Genomic DNA, 25,030 nt, shown 5'->3' on the forward strand with positions numbered 1-25,030 from the left:
AAATATTTGGATTTAATGAAATAAAAATTTCGCTTTGGTCTCCGGTCTTTATGTTATACATGGATGGTTACATGATTTCGGGAGAAAATGTTGCGATGTTGATTCCATCCCGACCTCATGTAAAGGCTGCCTAGGTAACCTCTCGTCTGTCATGGTATCTTTTTGTTTTGCTTGTAGGAGGTATACAGAAACCTGGCCAGGTTACAAGATATTTCGATGGATGCTTGCAGCTCGTGTCTCTCGGGCAGAATTCAGAACGAATCCAATCGAGCGTGGATGGAAACAATGTGGTGTTTGGTTGTCCAACATTTTAATTTCTTTCTTTCATTTTTAGGTAGTTGTAAATAAGAATTAGTTGCTCAAAAAATCAAGTTTCTTTTTAAATTTCATCAAAAAATAAATAGTTCCTCATATACAAATATATACACACTACATGAACGACACCATTTTGTCCGTCAAGTCACGTGTCAAACACAAATGCACGCATCTCTTCTAATATTTTGTGAGCCTCCATGCTTCGTTTTCCACAGTTGTTAGCAATCTCTAAACAAACCAGACATAAAAAAATTGCGAACCAAAACCAGTGCCCAACAAAAGCCCCTGACATAAACGTAAGTTGAAACCAAGTTACCTTCTGCTTTTTCGTACGCGCCGTTTCGTTCAAATCCAAGACGAACAAATGAAGGCTCTAAATAAGAAAATAGCCTAGTGAAGTAACACGTACACACACGGTACAATTTTATCTAATAACGAGCGTTTTGTTCCTACCTTCAAATGTTGAGGCTTTCCAATCGAGTAACTGCTTGGAAACTGAATGGTTATATTCTTAAAAATGAATGACAAAAATTGCACATCACTTTTTGTCTTGAACACTAGTTTTTAGGATAAAAACCAGGAGATCGCAAATTCAGAAAAAAAATGAAGTAAAAACTCATGAACTGGATGGGGTCTGAGTATACCCCATCCCAAAAAAGGGCATGCCACCTAGATTACTTACTAGATGAGCAGACATCCATTTCACTACATATTCTGTTGAGTTCTTTAACTTCGCCAAGTTGTGGTTCACCTGGATAAAAAAATAAAGATATTACAGTACAGTCAGTGGCTGCAACGGTATATAGCTGATCCTCTAAAGTTTCGGAACACCCTGTTAGGGTTATCGTTTATTTAACAGTAATTGCAAACTGAGACGAGAGAACATGTATAATTTGCGGAACTATGCATAAACAAATAACAATTTTTCGCTGAGAATGAAACCCTTCGGAACACCCTGTTAGGGTTATCGTTTATTTAACAGTAATTGCAAACTGAGACGAGAGAACATGTATAATTTGCGGAACTATACATAACAATTTTTCGCTGAGAATGAAACCCAACATAAAATTACCGTTAATAATTTCAAGCCAAGGTAAAAGTTCCACAATCTGTTTTGATGCATCACAGTTGGACGCGTAAACTAAAAAAACAATAGCCAAGTTCACCAAACATTCTTAAAAACAAAGGCTGGGCAATTCATTTTCAACTCTTAAACATAGATCTAAACACAGAATACATTAAAATTGGAGTATAGCCTATGGCAGTAGGAACAGCACCACAAAGAATTGGATTAAATAAGGCGAACTATAAACTATTTAAACTGAGGCGAACTATGTTGTGTCAGGTAAAACGAGGCAAAGAAACGAGTTCAATAGTCACGGCAACAACAACCAAAAAATAGGCAACCCGGCATTCCGAAAAATAGGTAACCCGGCATTTAAAACAGTCTTACGCGGGTTTGTCAAATTCTTTTTATCGTCTTTTAAAATCAGCGTTTTCAATTTGTCCAATTTTGTCAAGGGGAGTACAGTGTCAACACTGAAAGAAAAGAGTAAAGGTTTGGCCATTTGCATTTCAGCAGAGTAAAATCAAATGTAGTTATACGCACCTGTTTAGGAAATTGCCTGAAATGTTTAAACGTGATAACGATTCGAGGCGTTCCAAGCCAGCTAAAGAAATGTCAATTTAAGGGTTATTCCTTCAGCTCTATAGGTTAGGCTGAAAATTAAGTAAGGTTGAACAAGGACGTTTCATCCATGACCATACTTACACAGTGCCGCAAGTCGGTTCGACGAAACATCTAAGCTTTCCAAGCAAGTTAGTTTTCCTAGAAGTTAAAAAATTCACCTGTTCCCTGAATGGGGATTACAGCTATTCTCATAATCAATTATTTGCCGGATTTATTTTATGATGCAATGAAAATACAATATGGAGTTTTGCTGGATATATATGATAATATGGTCCCCAGAAATATATTTGGGAATCTCTTTTCACGAATCAGATATTAAACAAACATTTTACAATATCGTCCAACAATCCAAGGAAACAAATTCTACTCTTACTCTGCCAACATTTTTATGAGGAATATTTAGAGATCTTACGAAGCGCCATGACACTGGACAGTTTGTTTGATGACAGATCCAAATAAACAAGATTAGCGCATTCTCCTATGCAACCAAGGTCGAATATACCTAAATAAATGGAAAAATATATTAACGGAAATTTGTCGCAACATTTTGTCGTTGAACAGATGTAATGCTGGTATCCTGCTTAATATTTAGCACGACTTTTTGTGCGCCCACAAAATAGTACGCTGGTAGGAAGAAGTCATGAAACAGCACACGAAAACTTTCTGACAAAATGACGGAAATGAGTAGTTTTGCTCCTTCTATGGTGAGAATCACGACGAATATCTCCTAATTCCCCACCAGACGAAATATTCAGTTTGAAAAAATATTTGGCCATTTGATTTTTTAGAGGAATATTACTGTGCACGCTGGCAGTAAAAAGCTACGAATCTGCACACAAAAACTTTCTGATAAAACGACGGAAATGAGTAGTTTTAGTCCGTATATGCCCAGAGTCTTGACGAATATCTCTCAATTCCCCACCACACGGAATACCCACTTTGAGAAAATATTTGGTAATTTATTTTGTTAGTGAATTATTACGGTCAATATAAAATGTCGGATTTAATTTTCAATTTTGCGACGTAGTAAACGCCACCACCTAGTAAGATAATATTCCGCTTCCCCCGTGACAGTAAAATACTATTTCGCTTCCCGCGTAACATTAGCATAGTGGATAAGAACAGCAACGAGAAAAAGTTTCTTCCTTAGGCGTAATGTACAGTTCGGAAGTAAAAGAAAAAAATCTTACCTCGATTATTCAAACTTAAAACAAAGATGGTTTCTAAATCAAACTGCTGTGTTTCATCTTTGAGAAACCGCGAAGTAATTACTTGAGCCATTTTTTTAAACTAAACTACAGACCAGAATTGAGATGCTTCATCCACCATCCATTATAAATTTCACTGTAACTAAAAACTACAAAAAAGAAAAGGATGTAACAAGATATCATTTCCAATAACTCAAAATGTTGTTTGTCTTAACAGAAGACAAAAGTTATCCCCTTCTTTCCGTCCGGAGCTCTCTGAGATAAGCTTATTTGATACAACTACGCTAAAGAATGGGACTTTTCTTACTATAAATGACAAACTATTTTTTATGTTTAAACATGTAGACGTAAAGAAAATTGAAAATGAGATTATGAATAGAAGTTCAAACTACAAAATTCAGTTTTAAAAATTTTCGCAGACTTCTCACAGTCGACACAAATAACCCGCAAATAATCATACGATCTGCGTTTTACATAAATCATCCTTTACTCCTCCCGCTTAAAATCCTACGTTCTCCTTCGCAGAGGCTAATAAGTAAAAAATTGTGAAAGTGTATCTTTTTTGTATTTTAACCAGATTTTTTACAAATGCTACTAAACTACGATAGAATGCATATTTTGTTTCTCTTTCGTACTAAAAAAAGTCCAAATATTTAAAGCCGGTGTCGTATATGATACAGAAGTAAACGCATTTTCATAAATTAAGTTTTCAAATGTCTTCAACAATATCCTATACTTTTAAACAAGTAAAAAAATCTTGCTAGATCTAAACATGAAATTTATGAGTCAGAGAGAGAGAAAAAAATGAGAAACGCAACATCCTAAAAACACAAACTGAACAAAATACCAAGCTAAAAACGACGATGAACTACTACATGACGCGTCAGATTAGTCGTATTAATTTCGAACGATTTCCCGACGAAATCGAATTTGTTGACGTCGTCACACGAAACAAAATCAATAAAAATGTCAAGGCAGCTAAATTAAATACAAGAAAAAAAACGACATCAAATTAACGTCATAAAATAACGACGTCGTTTAAACCAACAAGTGACGTATAATAATTTTACAAGCATTAATACATTATTTTTTTTTTAACTTAAAGATCTGTCAGAGAAAAACATGTAAATGCATTTTTTGTATTTAATTTTTACTCAATCTAAAGCAGATATACAGAGAAAGCAGTTTTAACAATTTTCAAAAAGATTTTACAGTTCCTTGCAGCCAGAAATAAACCGGCCTATCCTAAGCCAACATATACGTATTTTGTCTTCACAACGGACATCTTTTCTAACGGTTGGCAGACCAGTAAGACTGATACGGCACTTTGGAATCTCTCTTCGCCTGATTGGCATTAAACTGCATCTGATGGACTTGATTGCGGTGGGTGGCAGGGTCCACGTGCTGCTGATGATGGGGGTGACCCATATGGGTGGCTCCAACAGGTTGCTGCAACAAGTAATGACTCATGTTGCTCAAATGTGCTTGGTTGTGCATGTGAATGTTTGCAGAAGTGGGACTGTTACCAAGAAATCCTTTGCTGTCCTGGGTGTACTAAAGAAGATAAATTTCTTAATATTAATCCTGATGGCATCGTGGACGCACAGTAAAACAACACTTCATAGCGAGAGTGTAGGTGTAATAATACCTGTGTCTTAAAAGCAGATTGCTGGGATGGTTGAGGCGTTGCCTGAATTGGACTACTAGTGGCTAAATAAACAGAAAGTGAAGCTTAAAAGTTAAACTTTTATCCTTAAGTTTTACAACTTAATAAAAACTACTTTGTTTTCTACCAAGAGAATTTCAAAGCAAATCCCTTTTTGTACGGACTTACCATTGTGCGATACTTTGCCTTGCTGAGACAATCCTGTTTGGTAACTCGCCTTATTAAAATCATGGTTGACAGAGCCTAAAAACAATCCAACTTAACCTCCTTACGACACTCGATTGATTTACAACTTCAATACAAACTGAGAACGCTCTAATTTTTAACATGACCAAAAGAAAGAGAGAACCTACTTGAATATTTAGAGCTGTACACACCTTGTTGGGCGTGGCCTTGATATTGAGACGGGTACTGGTTACCTCCAACACCCTTTCCCTGTGGTACCTAGAAAAAGGAAAAAATACATGGAGAATACAGGGTAATGCAAGATGAACGTAGATTACCAAGTTCATAAAGACTGAGGTACCCGATGTCGTTATCAAGAAAAATAATGCAGACAGAATGTTAAATTTTATGTTACATTTGTCCTCTAATATTAGTACTCGATCAAATATCAGAAGTCGACTGAATGTATAGCTTGGGACTGAAATAGGGGTCCATACCTGGTACATGCCAGATGGTGCAGTAAAAGTTGGGTAAACCCCACCAGTGGGTACAACGCCAGGTTGGTATGTATATGTGTAACCAAATGGTATTTGACCAGTAGCATTCAAGTAAGCTGCCTGTTGGTGTGCAGCTGCTGCAGCCACATGATGACTACCTGTAAAGTAAAATAAACATGCGTAGATGATGAAGATATACTGTCGCTAAATCCAAATATAGAGACGAGTTTGAACGCAAAAAGGATGATAAAAGTTGAATGATTACAAACCTTGCTGTAGACTAACAGGGGACGATTCATCCGTACCGCGTGTAAATTTCGGATCTGTACCTAAACATGTAACAAAACAATTCATTTCACTGGTTCCGTATACGATTCTAATTACGTTTATCATGTCTTATACACCATAGAAGACACTCGAATGTGCTGTAGCTATACATGTGACAAAACAATTCATCTGGAACCAATTATCTGAGGCTTCGCAAGCATGTGTTCTTGTTTAAACATTGCTGAAGGACCTGACAGCATTCGTGCGTTGGGGATCTATTTTTCTCAAAATATTAAGCAAAAACTTAAGCGTAATCGACAAAACAGGTTTTGAAAGACGATCTACATTTCTCTACTGCATCCCACAAATTCGTAAAGCCTCTCCGGGTAAGTGTCGATTTTGCCATAAAATTGAAAAACAAAAAATTACCTTGATACGCCTGCAAGCCCTCTCGTGTCGTATTCACACCAGCAGATGCAGCAGCAGCCGCTTGGAACACAGACATATCGTAAGCATACGGAGACTAAACAAGGATGTACACATAACTCCACTGACGACAAGTTTAAATTGCACTTCTAAATCATAGCTTCAGTCTGCTCGTGTGCACTATATCACATTCACTTCAAGTGGGTTTCCCTATTTTTTCCAATATTTAGCCATGGTGGGTGTTACGGCTGTGCAGATGTTTAGAAAAGCAAGATGTAAATCCGGCTTCTTCTTTAAATTTGGGTGCGTTATAAGCACATACATTGGGTGAGGGTGAAAAGAGGGGAGGGTGAAGAGAGGTATGGGGGAGGGAGGCATGGTGGAGAGAGGTAATTTTCGTGTGCAAATAAAAAAGAATAGATAAAAGATATGAAAAAACATTTTTAAACTCCACGCTTAACAAGCACTGCGACCGATTAAAAAATATGTGTCCCGAAAACTACTGGGAAAAAAGTAATGGAATCAGATCTATTATTTATTTTTACCACTCCTTGCTAGTGATGCAATTGCTAAGAGAAATTTTAGGGAAAATCGAGATGATTATTATTTTAAAAGCAAAATGATGCAATGTCCGATGTCCAATGTATCGAACGATGCGCAGTGATTTCACTGATGACAAAAGGTCTATGTAAAACTACTTAAAAGGAGAATTAACCTATCCATCCTCACTTGCTATGAAAAGAGGTAAACAAAACTCAAAGAATTAACTTTAACAAATTCGTCCATAATTCACACTTTTATATGGTCACTGACTAAAATTATTAAATTAACGAACCTTCTTCGTTTATTATAGCAAAGAAGACCACTACTTCATCAAAATTTAAAGACTCTCCTGATGGAATACATCACCTGATTTTTTTAGAAATGAATAAATTTATATCTTTTATTTATTCATATGAATTTGAATTTATAAAAGGACACTTGTAGCAAATTCTTTAATTTGTTAGAGAAAATCAGGGGGTGTAAGATTGTTAAAAGAATGGGATAAGCAGGTATAAATTTTATATTAAAAAACAACAAAAATTGTTACATCTTAAAAACACACGCCTCAGCCGAATACACCTTTCCCAAATTTCATAAATTATTATAATTATGACGTCATCCAAAATTTTATAATGGTTCTGTGCTCTTTACATAAGGATATTCAGATAGAATAATAAATTATTATGAAAAAATTGAAGTTTTAAGAGCAATATAATAATCTGGTTGGATTTTATTTAGATTTGAAGAAAATAATTATTTTGAATACGAGGCTAATTAGAAAGCTTAGTTATATGAAGGGTTTGACCGTAACTTTTAGCTTGCAATTAAGTCATTTAACGAAAAGAAATATTTACGAAATTAGGTAATTTGTTCTACTTGTTGCTAAGAAACTTAGGGATAAGAACCATTTTTAATATTGACCCCTTTAATTGAGTTTGGCATAATTGGGAAATTCGGGAATTGTCAATGATTTTTTCCTCGCTAATTAATTTTATCTCATCATTACTTTTTTCGCAAGAAACATTGACCCCCGGGAAAAGTTATGGCCTAATCATATGAATATCCAATAAGCATGTGATGAACGCATGTAAGGTATTCACCAAACGTGCGAAATTTAAATGACGTCTGCAATTTTCCCCAAATTTCCGACAGTTTTAAAATTTTACCAAATCAACGAGCAGTTACTAAAAAGGGCAACGAAAAATTGAAAAGAAGGAAGGACTTGATGTGGAGGACTTGATAAAAGGTGAGTTCATATTTTTTACAACCAGCTGACCCCTTGCCAATAATTTTAGTCCGAAATGGCGAAATACCCTAGAAGCGTGTTAAAAAATTTCACATTTTAAGTAACAGAACAGAACAAAGACTGGATAATCATCTTATAAACAATGGCTTTCCTATTATGGCTATTTTCAACTTTAACAAAATATTCGGCGGAACGAACATCAGAGCATGCGTATTAAAAATGTTTACATCACGTGAACAGAAAATTTTCTTGTCCGTTCCGTTCCGAGCAAAGTTCACGTTTTTCTTGCGTTGTGTACGGAAACGACGGGCAGAAAATTATTTAGTCAATCGGATTATTTCATTTCGTGGGAATTGCGAAGTGTTTACTTTTTGAATTGAAATATGTGCAACATTATGAATTACCAGTAGAAAACTTTCTGTTCTGTTCTGTCCCTGAAAGGAAAACAGCCTTTACCGCCATTTTCACAGTTCACCACCAATCACAGTATTTTATTCACAACAAAAAAACACAGCAAAAAATTTACCTCTGGAAATGACTTAACAAAATAGGGTTTTTCTGTAAAGAATACCCACTTATTCAGTGTTATATGTAACTCACTCAATACATATTTTGTTTTTCACCATAGTTACAATAAACCTCGCAAAAAAAAGTGAACTAATCAAAAATATAAAAGTCAGATGAATCAGAGACGAGCAGTGGATGCATAATTAATATAAAAAAAACGGACATTCCTGTGTGATTTAAAAAACATCTCGAGCAAGCGAACCATATACTGCGAATCATTGCAACAAAGAGCGTCACAGATGATCACTCCGAGGGAGATCAAAGACTTCCTCGAGTCCTTGACTATGGAGAACGATGAAGTGAATTTACCACAGATATTCAACAGTCAAAGAAACAACCGACAACAAAATAACAATAGCAATGTAAATAGTAGAAACAACAACAACAACAACAACAGAAGCAACAACAACAGTAATCCAATAAACTCGACCAACCAGAACCAACAAGCAAGCGATCGCCGTAACACCACAAACAATCGAGAACAAACAAATCGAGCTCAAAACATTTCGCAATCCAATTCGAACGACGAATCGATAAAAATAGAAGACGCCATACGGTCGCGTGTTTACGGGTTATTATTGGCGAAAATCGGAGACGTCTTTCAGGCGAAATATAGTGATAATTAAACAACAGGCAATCCGTTAAAAACAGAAGCGATGATAAATACGATGAACAATGCTTCGTGTTATGTTAAAGACGTAAAAAAAAATTACAAAAACAACCGGCGACCGAGAACACAACAGTACACTTGTTTATATCATTAAAATCTTGTTTTTAAAATAGTATGTTAAAAAGGCGGTGTTTATGTTTTGATACGAATCATGTGGCTGGTTCCAAGTACCATGAATACCTCGTAAATATTTGAACAATGCAGACCTATTATGCACTGCGATTACACGTCGTCAATAATTTAGTATTTTGCACGGCAACAGATCACGTCTAAAACCATCAAAACACGGTTATAAACAATGACTAATTCTGATGCTGAGCAAGCAAAAAAAAGTTACTACGGCGCACACAGCCGCAGGTACCATTATTAAAAAAGAAAACAGCGGGTGCGAACAGAAATGGAATATGACACATTTTGTGGGACAAAAATATCCTATATGCTTCATTACATATTTATCAGCAACAAAAGAAAAATCGTAAATAAGCTGTATTGATACTTATGTTATAAGAAGAAAAATGACTCTTGCGAAAAGAATTCTCTCTTAATTGACACACCAGTAGTTCTATCATTTAAGTTTGAAATTTGGTGTACCTACCATTCATCCTTGAATTAAGTGTAGGGGTTAACGTTTACTTTTATAAGGAGCTAATCCTGCTGAAGCATGGTCAATAGGTTGTAAAATACTACCCCCCCCCCCCTCCAAAAAATATAATAATAATACGCCTACTGTTGCCATAGCAACACAATTAACATTAGGGATTTTCCCGTTTGATATATTTTTCACTTACAACGAGCTGTCTTTGCATTAGCATTTCTTCATAGTTGTATCCATGTATAGGTTGGTGCTGGAAAAGAAGATTTCGAAAATACTAACACAAATTTTATTTTCATTTTTGATAAAACTTGATCTACGGTAGGCAGTTTTGCAAATTTTAAGCGTGCAATACATAGCAACCACAAAAGTAATTATCGGAAAGGGAATTAACCTCTGCAAAAAAGGCTTGCGAACCAAATTTCGTTAAAAAATAAATTCCATGACATTATATTTCTTAATTTCCGTGTTTTTTTCAAGGACGTTTTTGTCGAAGACATAAGATAAAAACTGCTGCAGTTTAAATTCACATAAATATGTATGTTCCCAAGTAAACCAGAAGAGAGAAATCAGCGTACATCGTGTTTTGAAAAAGTAATTACTTTTGCAATAGCGAGTTTTCCGATAATTTTCCCGGCAACTAATATCAAAAAAATTCGAAAACATAAAATGAAATAGCTAACGTTGAGTTACCCAGCCTAAAAATCTACTTTGAAGTAAACGTTATCTCAAATTTCCCTTCTTCAAATTTTTTATGGTAAATGTAGCCGGGTGGTATATACTCTTACACAAAAAAAATCAAAAAGAATCTCCTTGCTGCAAAATAGACCTAAGATCGCTCTGCATACCATGATAATACTAGGGGCTTTAAAGAATCTTTAGAGTTTTACAGTAGGTATTTCTTTGACGAACTTCTTAGCACATTTCACCGTGAAAATTTGATAAAAGAACACGTCTCTTTAAAAATTAACGTTAACTCTTAGACGGAATTACATTTTTTTACCTGATAAGCTGGAATCATGCCAGGTTGGACACCAGGATACATATTCATGGGAGGTACAACACCAGGAGGTGCACCCGTCACTTTATCTAAAAAAGAAGAAGCAATGAATGTTTTGATAGCCTTGAACGAAAAATATTCGTTACATATTTTATCACCACCTGATCTTCCCATTAGAGTGAGGTTAAAGTAACAGAAAATTTGATCCCTTTTGATCTAACAATTGCTCCGAGCAGACTACAAACACTGCAGTTAGAGAACACTTTAGTGGTGGGAATCAAATCCAAACTCTCCTGGTGTGCACCAAAACAAAATACTTACTGGAAGAGTTTTGTGCTTTTGCTGTCGTTTGAACTCCAGTCGCAGTTGTTAGACCCAACATTTCATTTGACACTGTTGAATTAGACGCATACGACGATTGATGACTTGATGGAGATGACGTCGCAGAATTCCCATGTAGCTTATTCGACAGATAGTTAACATCGTTCTTAGGCGGCTTCGTATTATCCTTGAGAAAGAATAAGAAATAATTACACCACAATTTTTCTAAACTTCGCTACATTTTGTGCTTCCTTGCTAGTTTATAGGTTATACACACTTTCCCTTGTGTATATTTAGAAAATTAAAACAACAGCAAGAATAGAGAAAAAGCCACTCACTCCACTAGAATCATTCAAGCCTGTTCGCGTATCGGAACCGTTTTTCATATCGGTTAGATCTAGAGACCTTGAGTTGTCACTAGAAGATAACAACGTTTGTTGAGCCAATGATTTCTGTTCCACAAATGCCCTCTGATCAGCCATCATTCTTTCGCGTTCACGATGCTCGGACAACGCCCTTTGATGATCAGCAAAGTATTGCTTTTCAGCTAACGCCCGTTGCTCAGCCAAGACTTTCTCAGCATTTAAGTTCTGCTCTCTGTCATCATAAACCTGCTGGTCTGGGAAATTCTGGTGTTCGTTCACACTTGTTCCCAAGCCACCACCACGAGAAAACACATTCAAAGAAGATGAGTTAGTCGGAGATGTATGAGATGTTGATGGAGGAAATGGAATAGGTTCAGGCCCCTGAAATTAGAAGTTTGCAAAATTACAAATTAACAAAAAATATTTCTATTTTGCTACTTTGTGCCTCATAAGACGAGTGTAAAGGAAAAAATGTATTTTTTGAGTCGAGTCGATTTAGTTCTGTGGTCGCCAGAACTATGAGCCACAAACAAATCCATCACACTGTCTGGGGCAATATATTAGTAACACATCCCGATGATAGATTATAAATCTTCATTTACAATAAGTTAGCTGTTTGTCAGTTTGAGAACGCGGTGCAAATACTACCTGATTGTGATAATAATATGACAATATAATGGAGCAAAATCTATTTAAAGTTAGCCAAAGTAAATCACAAGTAAAGCATCATATAAAATAGTACTAGTCATGATGCAGTAACTCATTCCAAGGAAGAATATAGCAAGGTCTTTGTTTATGAGACTATTACAAACACATAGAAAAGAAATCTAAAGCTTACCATATGATTTATCCCCCTTCCGGGGGATCCCATATAACGTGGACCTGCCTGCTTTTCTAGAGGTTTAAAACCTGGTGGAGTTTTCGGCATATCACTCTTTGAAGTTGACAATGTACTTGTAGGTTCTAGTTTGGCTGGCGATGAAGGAATCACTGGTTGCGATTGTAATCCTTGTGATGATTGAGTTAGTAAGGGCTCGTTTTCCAAAGAAGCTACGACATGTCTTGAAGATACGTCAGTTAGTTCTGTTCTACTGCTTGTCACTTCAGATGAACTGCTTAAACTAAATTGAAGAAAAGCACAAAAGTGAATTTCGACAGAAACATTTAACGCCGAATTTTCATTGTGAAACATTAGAACTTTATTGAAACACCATTAATTTAAAGTATACCTAGGCATAACAACAGCTGAGCTGTCATCTACTTTTCTCGGGCTTATTGGTCCACTGCCAAATTCTAGACCAGCAAATTGATCTTTTATGTCATTGACCATTTGTGCTGAACGAGGCATGACGACAGGTTGCTTGGGCAGTTGAAAGAACTTATTTTGAGACTTTCGAGGTTTGCTCATTCGTTGCGGCTTTAACTGTTCCTGTTCCAGCTTATGACTTTCGGTGACTCCCGATATCATTGGCATTGAAGCAACTGTCCGATTGACTGAATCGGAAGCCACAGAACTGGACGGGAGAGGAAATGCTCGATCATTCAGACTGCTGGTTAACCCACCTTCCTGATGGCTTGATGGGAATTGATTGCTTGCTGCATTCATGTATCGACTTAAATCATTTGTTGGTTGGTACGAGGTGACTTCGCCAGATGTTGATGAAGTAGGAACTGACCGAATAACTGCTGCATCAACACTAAATACAAAAAGATGTTATTAAGTAATGTTTTTAAGTCATTTCACTTTCATGAAACCATATGTAAACAATTTTTTAAAAATAATGTTGCAATTTTGAATGTTCTTAGGCAAACAAACGATTTAAAATTGTGCAGCATTTTACCATGGAAAACAGAAGAAAGATAAAGCCGAGGTATAAGTCAAAGAGTGTGGGGTTACAAAGCTCATTTATGCAAGTTGCAAACTAACTAGGCTAGTGATAATAGTAAAGCAGAAAAAAATTGATTTGATTTTTCACACACTTACTTTTCAGGTAAATATTTTTCCTTGTCATCTTTGGGAATGCTACTTGGTTCATCCCAACTTGCAGACTCCTTGCCATTCATCTGAGACCAATTTAAATCGTTTGAAAACAGGCTTGTCCCTGTTCCAGCATCAGGCTAAGCAGGAAAAGTTAATGTGTTGACATATCAATCCTTTTTTCAATTTTTAAAAAAAGAAAAGCATAAATTTTACCTCATCACCCCAGTTACCCTTGGAGGACCAGTTGGAGTCAGCAACAGCTTCTTCCCCCCAATCTAAATAGAATGTAATATATAAATGTATTCAAATATGTATTATTGTTTAATAATAAAAGGGATTGTAAAAGACTCCCTTAGACGGCAAACCTATCAATAAGAAAATAGCACCCAAGCAATAAATCGCTTGCCCAAGTTTGCAATAATTTAGACCGGGTGAATAAAAAAAATAAGTTAAAAAACACATATTTTATTTCAAAATCTTTTTTATCTATTTTAGTTATTTTTTACTGCAAATAATACGAAAGATTTCCATGTGAGATGAATTAATAATGCTCAGTCAGACAAACTTTTTGTGGAATTGGGGAAGCAATTAATGGCTTAGCTAGTTTCTCATTTCTCAGAATTGGACGAGTCTTTGCATGAGCAAGAGCGATCACTCTCTCCTTACTGACAGGCCTGAGATGGTGTAGCAGCTTAACACTATGTCCATACTGCCAAAACTTCAAATATTTAGATTTATATATCTTTTGTTTTTCCTAAGCAATATTGGGAGCACACATTGGTCATTTTCCTGACGTTCATGGCATACCTTCTGTTTTTTTATCTACAGGCTCAACCTCGACATCCCAAGATTCTTCTAAACATTAAAAAACACCATTTACTCCAAAAACAAACATATTTTTTCAATATTTTCAGAGAGAAATTTCTTTATCGTAAGTAGTAAAGAAAGAAATGATTTACCACTAGTCCCAATATCACCATTTTCTATTTTTTTGTGATCACCTGGTTTTGAAAATCCTCCTCTATTTGTCCCCCGTTGTTGACGGGATCTAAAATGATTTAATCGAAATAAAAAATGTTTGCTGTAGGAGCAAAAATAATATAAATGACACATACAATTTTAGCAGAGACACGCATTTTGCGATACTGTGAGACTGATGTCTTAAAAAAAGCAATACCCTCTATTTGCACCTCCTCTTGATCCAAAGCCTCCTCCTCCTCGACCACCACGTGATCCTAAAAGAAAATTCACAACAGGAAAATTATCAACACATTGCCTGTTAAGATAATCATCACCAACACTATGTGGCTGTTGTATTCAAAATCACCTAGTTCAGTAGAGCTCGTCATAAGTAGAGCTGATACAATAAAAGTTAAAATAGAAGTTGAGAATTTTGCCAAATAATTAAGCTGTCTAAGTAGAAAGCACTAAAAATTGTTTTTTATGCTGTGAAATTCTCTACTCGCAAGTCTCCCATATTAAAGTAGTTTCAAAGTTCCTTATAAACAAAACATCGAAATTGCACAAAAAAGTACCTCTCGCCACTCCAGCACCACCTCTCACACCTCTTCCTCTACCCCTACCACGCCCTCTATCATTTGTGGAACGGTTTCTTTCTCTTGATCCTTCTCTATTGTGTGGAAGGTCAAACTTTTCATCTGTAGGAGTTTTTTCATCGTTACGCCAGTTACGTGATGATGATGAACGACCTGGAAACATATTAAACATGGTGTTAAGAGAAAATCTTCTTTTGTGTAAGAATACAGTATGCTTTGAACGTAAAAAACACAAAAAATCTTTTTTTATGTCATCTTAATTAAAAATCTTTTCCACGGTGAAGTTATTTATCTACTTTTGATACTGGAAAATGCTCTCTTCTAACATATCTTTTTTATGTTGCTTTATCAATGTCACCTTATGGGAAAGTATCATTCTCATCAGTATGCTTAACAGGTAAGTATTTTTTTGCTACTTTTTTTATATAGAATTCCACTGCATTTTAAATCTCTTAAGCTGAAGCATATATATATAAAGGTGTTTTTATTCTTGTCTATAATGTTTATCACGCATCAGCGATTTCTAAGGACATTTTATGTAATCTGCATTATTTGTCACAAAAATAACGAAATGAGATTGCAGAGAGCAAAAAGATCAATGTCAACGGTTAAATTTCATGAAAAACAGAATCACATAAAGCAAGAACATGACTGTAGATTGTGTAAACATTGTCCTTAACGTTATCGTAGGAAGCAAAAACATTCCCGCAGATCGTTTCAACATAGTCAATTCAACACAGTTTTTAACATCATTGAAATAGGATCGTACAAGGTCTTACAGTTAATTTCAAAACTATTTGCAATTTTACTAGTCCATTCAAAGAAATTAACCTTACATAAATTTTTGTTCATCTGTTGAAGTGAAAAATAGTTTCAGTTTATAATTCACCATTTTTAATTGCTTTTAATTGCTTTAAGGGAAACAATTTTTTTTAGAATTTGTTACAACTTTGTTTAGATTCGTTTAAAATAGTTTCAAAATTGTTTTCTAATCATTTCCTACTTGCATCCACATCCAACCATTCTTGAACTTAAAAACTAAATTAATTACAGTCGTTTCCAAATGTTTTTAAATCGCTTCCAAAACGATCCGTAAACAAAAATACAATCTTAAAACAATTATGATTGTTTTCATTCATATAAAATGTGCAACGATTGTGGAGGGAATAATTTTTATATAAACAGAAACTTTTTAAAATAGCTAAGGTCCCTAAGGGAATAATTTTTATATAAACAGGAAGTTTTTAAAATAGCTTCTAAAATAGCTTTCAACATCATTTTTACTGCTGAAAAATCATGATTTGATAAAACAAGCATCGTACCACAACTCTAAGACAAAAATTCTAACAAATTATCTACCTCTGGAATTACCACCTCTAGAGGATCGTACAGGCTTTGTTGATGGTTTCTGGTCTTGATCTTCCAGACTTTCAGAATTAGTTATATTGTTGTTCTGGTTGAAATTCGGCTCAGTGGTATTAAGATGATTTCCAGAGGTTGTGGTTGACTGTATTATTCCAGGCTTTTTGCCCTTCTTATTGGTTGTTTGCCATTCACCCTAGATAAAAAGAAATAAATTCATTATCAATAAAAATCTTTACCTCACTGGTAGTGTACTAAAAGGGGCAATTAGTTAGTGTTTTTCTTAAATAAAAACAGCAAAAAAGGTAACACGTATTTGTATAATTTGTTTCCATAAATTAATGCTGTTAATTATGACTGGAGTATTTCATATAAATTTGAGGAAATTTGAGGCCTTTTCGTTAAGAAAAATAAAATCTCTTGAAGCAAACATAACATAAAATATACATAAAGCTAAGAAAAACACAACACCTGATCATCATCGTATCGTCCCTCGAGAATATTTTGAATAGTGACATTGGTATCATAGTTACTGTCATGAAGCGCGATCATTATTATATCAGGAGGTTTGCGTGTAAATTCTTGTATCTACAATAACAACAACAACAAATGTGAACTTATTAACTCATCCTACTATCAGACTATCTGAACTATCAAAAAAACTACAAATTGAAACCTCTTTTATCTTTTCCTGCACTTTTGCCTCTTCTTTTGGATTTGATTGTGACAGTTTCGCATACCTTATTTGTTCCTCTGTAGCCTGAAATAAATGTTTAATAAGAAAAAAATATAGCTATAAAAAAAAATAAGAGACCCATACAAAAAATAAGATTTCTGCCTTATTTCAAATATCTTTCTATAAGTTTCAAAATTTTAATATAAATGGCATAAAAATGACTTTTGTGCTAGAGTGAGATAAATAAACACTGCATCAGTGTGCAATTCAGGAATTTAAAATAGTGGCTGTTAAATCCAAAATAGGAATTTTATCAAAGTGATTCCAAGTATTAATGAGATATTTTGGAGTAAATATAGTTGGAAAATTTGTGATGAATTCCAATTGGGAAATAGCTGTTTAAATGACTGTCTCCACAATTGTTTCTAATTTTATATGAAATGAAACGATAATGATCTTTCCTCAATCTCCTTTTGTTATTTTTGTGACGAAGAATGCAGATATTTCCATAGTTTGATAGTTAAATTTCTTCAGAAATTGATGATGTGTGATAATTATGTGCTTAGAAGTGTTGAAACGATTTGTAGTGAAACGAATTTTAATGAAATGTGGAAACGAATTAATTATAATTTTTGAAATGAGGAGGAAACAATTACGAAATGATTTTTTAACCCAACAAAATGCTTTGAAACCATTTTGAAATGAAAAGAAACAAATTTGACACAATCTTTTTTGGTAACTTCAGTTCATAATTATATAGAGATCGTTTCAAATAACTTCAGTTCATAATTATATAGAGATCGTTTCAAATATATTCTATAAATTGAAACAATTTTTTGAAACAATTGTGGAGACAAAGCCTAACAGCAACCGATAGTGCTGGATTTGTAGCTGTAGTTTGGGAGCACCATCGGCCACTTGTCGTTGATTCCTTGTTATGGTTATTTTGTTGCAACCACCATTATAACAGAGCTTAAAATAAAAATTTAATCCCTTGCGGTCATCGTACCCGCCAAGAATTTAAAATGGCTGGTCAAGTCAATTTTTTGGTGGTATTGGCTTTGAGTTTTAGTGGTCATAAACGTTATGCTTAGCCGTATGGCTAGGTTCTTGTTAAACAATGTGTTATTTTTGTTGGCCGTCTTTCTTTGTAAAATGATTCACTAAGACTGACCCTTAGCTAACCTACAATTGCCATCTATTATATGTTCTTTAAAATAAAAGGTACATTTTCTATACCTTCGAACTGATCCCACCAGGAGTGTTCAAGTTTCAGGCTGTCCTGGACCATTAAACATTTGCAGCCTCTTATTTATAAGTTAAGTACAACACTTACCTTGGAGTGTTTCTGTGAGACATGACTACTGTCTGATGCAGTAATCGTCTTAGACTTTATCTCCTTCATACTTTATCAAAGCCACATCCACTATTTACAAATATGTATGTACAATATTCTAAAAAGAATAAATAACTAATAAGATGCAATAACAAATACAGACAGTCATGGTATATTATTATGCATATCACTGGTTTCCAAGTCGAAGCTCAAAAGCAAATTCTCGATAATTCCCTGGTAAATCCCAATAATTTTTACTTGTGTCAATCATTAAATTATGTCAACAGTTGGCAATTGTCAGCTTGACAAAGCTTCAACTTAGGTTCATAGAAGTTTAAATCTTCGACTAGAACTGACAAAAAATGATAAAGAAAGGCTAAATTACATAAAAAAATGACTAATTTTAAAATTTGATAACAGTCATCTGACAAGACCACCATAATACAATATTATTTAAAACGATAAGAATTATTGCAATCCTCCAATTATTATTTTTTTAAAAATGAAAATATTCTGGACTATTTAAACTTAAGATTCTGACATTTTCCTCATTTTCCATCTAGTTTGAGTTGCTACAGGCACTCAAACAAAGCTTGGATTACACTAAAAATGTAAAATTAATACATACATTTTATAGAACAGCCTGTAAAAAATGATGCTAAATTCTTTAAAGCACATACAAAATTAAACCGTTGCCAATATTTTGAAAAATGAAATTAGTTTAGAAAGATAGGCCAGGAGCAATCATTCTTGAAATTTTTCTTATTAACAAAACTGTTGATATTTCTGACTTTTTCCTGACATATATAATACCACTTGACTTTTCATCTGAACATTGCGTCTGAATGTGACACCTGGTCATATTACTCTATATATAATCTATACTACCGCATTTACTGAATGTAACTTTACACGTACACATGACAATTTTACGACTTCTCATAATGACCTAATATCTACATAAAGAACCTTTGCATATATCTTTTTTTACACAATAACATAGATGCTTTCTATTGTTATCATCAATTGCAAACTAAAACACAAAGATTTGCGGAAGCCTTTGTTTTCACATTATGGGGCCGAAATAACAGTCAGTTATCGTTAATGACAGAGCAGATTTGACAAATAAAAGATGTTATTCTGGGGTTTTAATGTATATGACGCATCAATAAAGCTGCATTGCATTAAAAATTTAAAGAACAAAGAAGTCAGTGACCGATCAAATTACACATGATTGCCATTTTCTATTCGAATACATGTTATAAACTGCCAAGGATCGTTAACTCCAGTGTGTGACTGTGTTTACCACATATCTTCTTTTTAAAATCCTTTCACAACTGAATTGAATAACAACACAAGCAATTTTGATTATTTAATAACGAAATACAGCTATTTTAAAGCATTGCACAGTTTTTTTCTTTGTACCGTGCGTCATTAAAACATTGAGTTTCGCGAAGTTTACATGACCTAATTTAAAGTTCTTGTGCCAGACATGAACTATTGTTTTTGATATGCAAAAGTAGCTCATGTATCAAACAATAGGCTAATAATAACAGTGAAAGTTCTGACGCTACCTAAAGCTCGTGAAAATGTGATAACTATTGTGCACAAAGTAAAGAAATTTTTTTTCATAAACATGAAGGAACGTGAGCATCAACGCACAACACAGAAACCATTTCAGCATGAAATATAACACCAGGTCAAAAGCAATTCATTGTCATACTTTCACATTTAAATATTACAATGCGAAAAAAAAGACTTTACTTGCAATTTGTGTGTTCTAGTGCAGAAAATGAGTAAAATAATTGTGAAGTCTTTTTACAGCCTTTCTATTTCAAATTTGTTCTTGTCAAGAAAAAAATGCAGATATTTTATTTTCTTGCTTGGTTTGTTTACACATTTGTATTGCCAAATGCTAATGTGTTTAGGAAGGCTTTTTTACCTGTTTTTTGGACAGCCTTTGATGGGTGGTGCACAGTACAAAAAGCAAAAGGGATAAAAGCTATTGTGAACATAGTGGGGAGATATACATTTTTTTAACATTTGTGATGCTCTCTAGGAAAATTGACCGCTTCAACTTTTAATTCCTATTTTTAAAACAATAGAATCTGCCGTATTTTATTCTAAAATGACGAGAAAACGTTCCTGCGAAGCTCTAAGTTCCTTATTTCCTTCTAAAATGACAAGAAAACATCCCGGTGAAGCTTTTAAGTTGCTGTATATCATCCTAAAATGATGAAAAAATATCCCTGCGAAGCTTCAAAGTTGCCGTATATTATTCTAAAATAACAAGAACACGTTCCTGCAAAGCTCTAAAGTTGCCATATTTCATTCTAAAATGACGAGAAAACGTCCCTGCGAAGCTTTAAAGTTGCCATATTTCATTCTAAAATGACAAGAAAACTTTCTTACAAAGCTTTAAAGTTGCTGTATATCCCTCTGAAATGACGAGAAAACTTTCCTGCGAAGCTTTAAAGTTTGTGTTGGTGTAGTTTTTCTATTCAATTTATTTAATCACTTGATACATGTAATAGTTTTAAAAATACGAAATTCTATTTTTAAAAGTAGAATTTCATACGTTCATCTTTAAAAATAGGATTTCCTATTTTCTATTTTTTTAAAAAAAGAATTTCGTATTTCGCATTTTAAAAATACGAAATTCGTATTCCGTATTTTTCAAAAGTATGAAATACGAATTTAATATTTTTTAAAATTGATTTGCGTATTTTTAAAAATACGAAAATCCGTATTTCGTATTTTTTATTACGAAAAGAGAAGTGGTCGATTTTCCTAGAGAGCATCACATTGACATTATATAATTTAACCAAAATGATATCCACCATTATAAGCTCCCTGTGACTTATCATGCTATGATCTATCTATTTATAACTTTGTAAAAACAGCAATAAATGGTTAGTAGTCGTGATTTCTATTTGATGTTGCTAGCAACACTGATTTCAAGGGATAACTCTTTCAATATTGTTTTTCTAGGACAGACAGAAAAGCTACATTTGTGCTACAGAAAAATAGTGTGAACCCCAAACACTAACTGGGGAGGCTAAAAATGATTTCAAATTTCCCCTTTATGGGAAAAATGGAAATTTCTAAATATAATCTCTATAATAATATGGAGAGTGTGTGTGTGCGTGTCTGCCTATAACAGGCAAAGTGGATGTGTTTATTTTCTTTGACGTAGCCAAAAGTGTTACGTTTTAAATTTTAAATTTTCTGACGTTATGGCGCAACATCAATATCACTACTTTACCGCCAATATTTTAATTTAAATTAATTAAGCTATTACAGTGCACTTAAAACTTTGAAGCCAAATAACTTAGAGAGATAGTGACGTCAATCATTTTTTACCGCATGGGTAACTAGGGACCCCTTAGGACCAAATTAAGGAAGTTTCCCGAACCCAATGGACAGGTTGATGACGTCATCAAAAACCTTTTAACCCCAATATTTCTGAAAGGTGAATTTGCTAAGCTAATATAATCTCTAAAATAATAGCCATTGCTGGCTGTCTGTCAAAATTGAGTCATGCAAACCACACACAAAATCTTATTAACAAATACAATATATTTTCATCAACTTTGCCGCAACGTACAGATTTCGGTAGATATTCCAAGCGCTAACAATTAGTTTAGATTATAATATAGACTTGTTGTCTGTTTGTCAGCCAAAGTATACTAAGTTTCAGATGAAAAGCACAATTTTTAGCCAAAAATGTCACTTAAGCCCACAGCATTTTTGGTGAGTAAACACCCTCATGATTTTATGACCTCATTAAACTTATGAATTTTATAAATAAGGCAGGGTCGACCCTGAAAGATCCTAAAGGAGTAAGTACAACCTTATTATAACAGTTTATTCTTGCTTCACCTAATGAAAATGTGAGAAAAACCATATTATATTTTTTTCTTAGCTGGATGGAAGAGAGAAGGTCGTACACAAACACAACTAGCAAATGCTTTCTTGTCACTTTAATTTTTAAGGATCCTGTCAGTAGAATTATTAACTCATTCATCCTAGGTCAAATTCATTCAACCTCATGCCTTATAACGTTTGCTTCTTGTTAATGTAGCAGAAACAGTAGCTAAAGTAATAAAATCTTGCTGCGTAAAGTATAGCTAGCTAGGTAGCTAGCTAAACATTTGATACATTTTTCCAGCTTAGAATTAAAAAAATAGTGCTACGGGAAACAAATAACCTTATAAATGTGTTAACTTACTGAAATCAGTTTAAAAGAATCAATGAGTTATTTACACAATCCGATAAACAAATTTCGTTTCACTTACTTCGATAACTCTTCTCCTACAACCAACTCAAAATGTGCATTTTGTCACGTGACCATGTTTGCCGCGACCTGTAGTAGAATTGTTGCAGGGCATACCCGCGTGGCCCCCGAGTAAGGGAACCTGGAAAATTTATTTTCCGGATGATAATGTATTGTACGGCGTAAAAATTTAAAATGGGCTTCTTTTTTCTCGCCGTGTTTACTACCAGGACTGGTGACGCACGGAAGGGTACCAGTCTAGTATATAAAGTATAAGTTTTTAAGTGTTGATAACAAAACTACCCTGTTGGACTAAGACCTATTATTTTAACAAATAAATTAATTGCATTATTATTTGATGTTCAGTTGGTTTCGTCAGTACCAAGCTAGATTTTCATTTGCTCACAAGGAGCTCCAACAGGCTAAAATTCTTTTTAAAAAACTAAATAAATCAAAAATAGTTGTTTTTATTGATTTGTACGTTTCATTTAGGTTTCATAAAATCACTATTTACAAACTTGAACTCATTTATCTGCTTTCTTTTTTTTTTCGTCTTTTTGCTGTGCCAATTGAAAATATTTAATTATATTTTAACGTGAGCACAAGTGGAGAACTATAGCAAATACTCCTCCATATGGGATTGGTATAATTCATTTTAAGGTGGTTCCCCTAGAAAAAATTATAAATTTCAAGAATTGTCTTTTAGCTGTTTTCTGACAGCAAATTCATCTTAGAATACCGTGGCAAGTAGTGCTCATGACAAATTTACGTTTTATTGTGCATTCTGCCACTTTTTCCAACCAAGCGGAAATATAAGTGCATAGTTACACCCATAGCAATCATTTTTTGCATTTTTAGACAGCTTTCTTGTCCCTCCGTCGATGTTTAATTCCTTGCAATAGCTAGATGATACTTTAGGGCCTCCTGAGACAATGCATGACAGTTCTGAATATAAAATGTGGTATTCCATAAGCATTCAGAAAGCTGTCTTAACGACGCACTCTCAGAAGTGAACTCGTAAGAGTTTACTCATCATCAATTTGTCGATCCACAAGTCAAGAATGTCCGCAAAATAATCTTTAAACAAGTTTTTTGCGGTTTAAGTTTGGAATCCACAACGAGAATTCTCAAGATCGAAGCATCCACGCTTTACAATTTCTTCTGTGGATGCAGGCAATAGTACCACCTAGTGTTTAAATGAAACCGATTTTGAAATCGAAGTTTTGTCTTTCAGTTATTTTGTCTAGATATTGCCTGTTTCGCCCTGTTTTAGCTTTTCTGTCGTCAAAAAATACTGCATCGGTTCTCTAGGAAGACGAGTTAGCCTTGCGAAGATGCGCTGCACTAAATCCATACACGTGATCCTTGAGGAACCAAAGCGGCAAAAAAAGCGCTTGAGATAATGCATGTTACTCAGTTATTTGGTTAGGCGTCGAGCAGCAAAATGTCATATTTTGCCTATACTTCTCCTACCAACGGGTAACCATGGAAACTAATCAATGAAAATTTTGACTTAATTTTGTCGCACCGTCACATACTACGATATCCTTATCAAGTATCTTCAGAAAAGATAATCCTCTGCGATATAGTTTTTTTCTAGGGGTACCACCTTAATGCGCCGTATAACTTCCTGCCAAAACGGCTGGTTCATTGACAAATAAAATGACTTTGTCTACATTCGCCGCCTCTTCTATCAACCTCTATCAACTCCTCATCTAATATTAGTGGCGGTACTTATCACGATTTCATCTGCAGAAATGACATCTTCAACTGTTGTACCTTCAACAACAGTTGAAGCTTTTCGATCTGATTTTGAAGGTCTATGACTGAGCATCTGAGTAGATTGATGATGGCAAGTGTTTAAAAAAAACAGTACGAGTTATTAAGTTCATGTTATCGGAAGTTCGGGTTATCGGAAGTTCGAGTTATCGGAAGTTCGGGTTATCGGAAGTTCCAATTATCAGGAGTGTACTGTACCACTATGACTCGCAACATATCGCTCTTGCGTCTGGTGTACCTTATATGTTTAGTTTAGCAAAAAATATCAGCTAATACAAATAAAATCAGGACAATATTTAAAATAGTTTTGTTGCACAAATGTGCTAGAAACTAGAAGGTTTGATATGACAGAAGAATTGAAGTAAAAACGATGTTAAGATAATCTTCATAAAGGTTTGCTGACCACTAAAAGAAACAAAATAACCAACTTCTTTCGTAGGAAGATACGGAAATAAGACTGTGGGAAATAAATTTAATAAAAGTGACAAAATAGTTACGGTTTTTGACAGTAAGGGAATATAACATC

General features: G+C 34.4%; 3 protein-coding genes across 6 annotated transcripts in view; 1 reads left to right on the plus strand and 2 right to left on the minus strand.

The window, feature by feature from the left end:
- LOC130644231 (laminin subunit alpha-1-like) overlaps nucleotides 1-384 on the plus strand; it is a 41,675-nt gene extending 41,291 nt beyond the window's left edge. For both annotated transcript variants that reach the window (XM_057449756.1, XM_057449765.1), the window contains one exon: nucleotides 178-384. In XM_057449756.1, coding sequence (XP_057305739.1) covers nucleotides 178-314 — 137 coding nt within the window. In that variant the 3' untranslated portion in view covers nucleotides 315-384. The remainder of the gene's footprint in view (nucleotides 1-177) is intronic.
- On the minus strand, nucleotides 356-3,396 carry LOC130644274 (leucine-rich repeat-containing protein 61-like). The gene is made up of 10 exons (XM_057449816.1): nucleotides 3,196-3,396; nucleotides 2,418-2,507; nucleotides 2,087-2,143; nucleotides 1,925-1,985; nucleotides 1,769-1,854; nucleotides 1,388-1,456; nucleotides 998-1,066; nucleotides 769-825; nucleotides 632-688; nucleotides 356-543 (listed from the first exon to the last, which is right to left on the minus strand). Exons 1-10 carry the CDS (start codon nucleotides 3,284-3,286, stop codon nucleotides 461-463), a joined length of 720 nt encoding a protein of 239 aa, XP_057305799.1. The 5' UTR covers nucleotides 3,287-3,396; the 3' UTR covers nucleotides 356-460.
- A 424-nt stretch (nucleotides 3,397-3,820) lies between these two features.
- Nucleotides 3,821-22,838, minus strand: LOC130644243 (protein lingerer-like). Of its 3 annotated transcripts, none has more exons than XM_057449793.1 (24): nucleotides 22,748-22,838; nucleotides 18,450-18,567; nucleotides 17,114-17,197; nucleotides 16,909-17,025; nucleotides 16,435-16,633; nucleotides 15,055-15,228; nucleotides 14,697-14,754; nucleotides 14,479-14,567; nucleotides 14,327-14,374; nucleotides 13,733-13,794; nucleotides 13,523-13,656; nucleotides 12,768-13,235; nucleotides 12,377-12,659; nucleotides 11,512-11,919; nucleotides 11,174-11,360; nucleotides 10,856-10,941; nucleotides 10,049-10,105; nucleotides 6,238-6,331; nucleotides 5,811-5,870; nucleotides 5,542-5,699; nucleotides 5,257-5,323; nucleotides 5,048-5,122; nucleotides 4,862-4,923; nucleotides 3,821-4,767 (listed from the first exon to the last, which is right to left on the minus strand). In XM_057449793.1, the coding sequence occupies exons 2-24, from the start codon at nucleotides 18,516-18,518 to the stop codon at nucleotides 4,504-4,506; spliced, it is 3,303 nt and encodes a 1,100-aa protein (XP_057305776.1). In that variant the 5' UTR covers nucleotides 18,519-18,567; nucleotides 22,748-22,838; the 3' UTR covers nucleotides 3,821-4,503. The 3 variants fall into 3 exon arrangements, with proteins under 3 accessions (XP_057305776.1, XP_057305761.1, XP_057305768.1); XM_057449778.1 differs by having other exon boundaries at nucleotides 5,233-5,323; XM_057449785.1 differs by lacking the exon at nucleotides 22,748-22,838 and adding an exon at nucleotides 22,681-22,699 and having other exon boundaries at nucleotides 5,233-5,323.
- Nucleotides 22,839-25,030: the final 2,192 nt, after the last annotated feature.

This window comes from Hydractinia symbiolongicarpus, chromosome 1 (assembly GCF_029227915.1).
Source record: "Hydractinia symbiolongicarpus strain clone_291-10 chromosome 1, HSymV2.1, whole genome shotgun sequence".
NCBI lineage: Eukaryota > Metazoa > Cnidaria > Hydrozoa > Anthoathecata > Hydractiniidae > Hydractinia > Hydractinia symbiolongicarpus.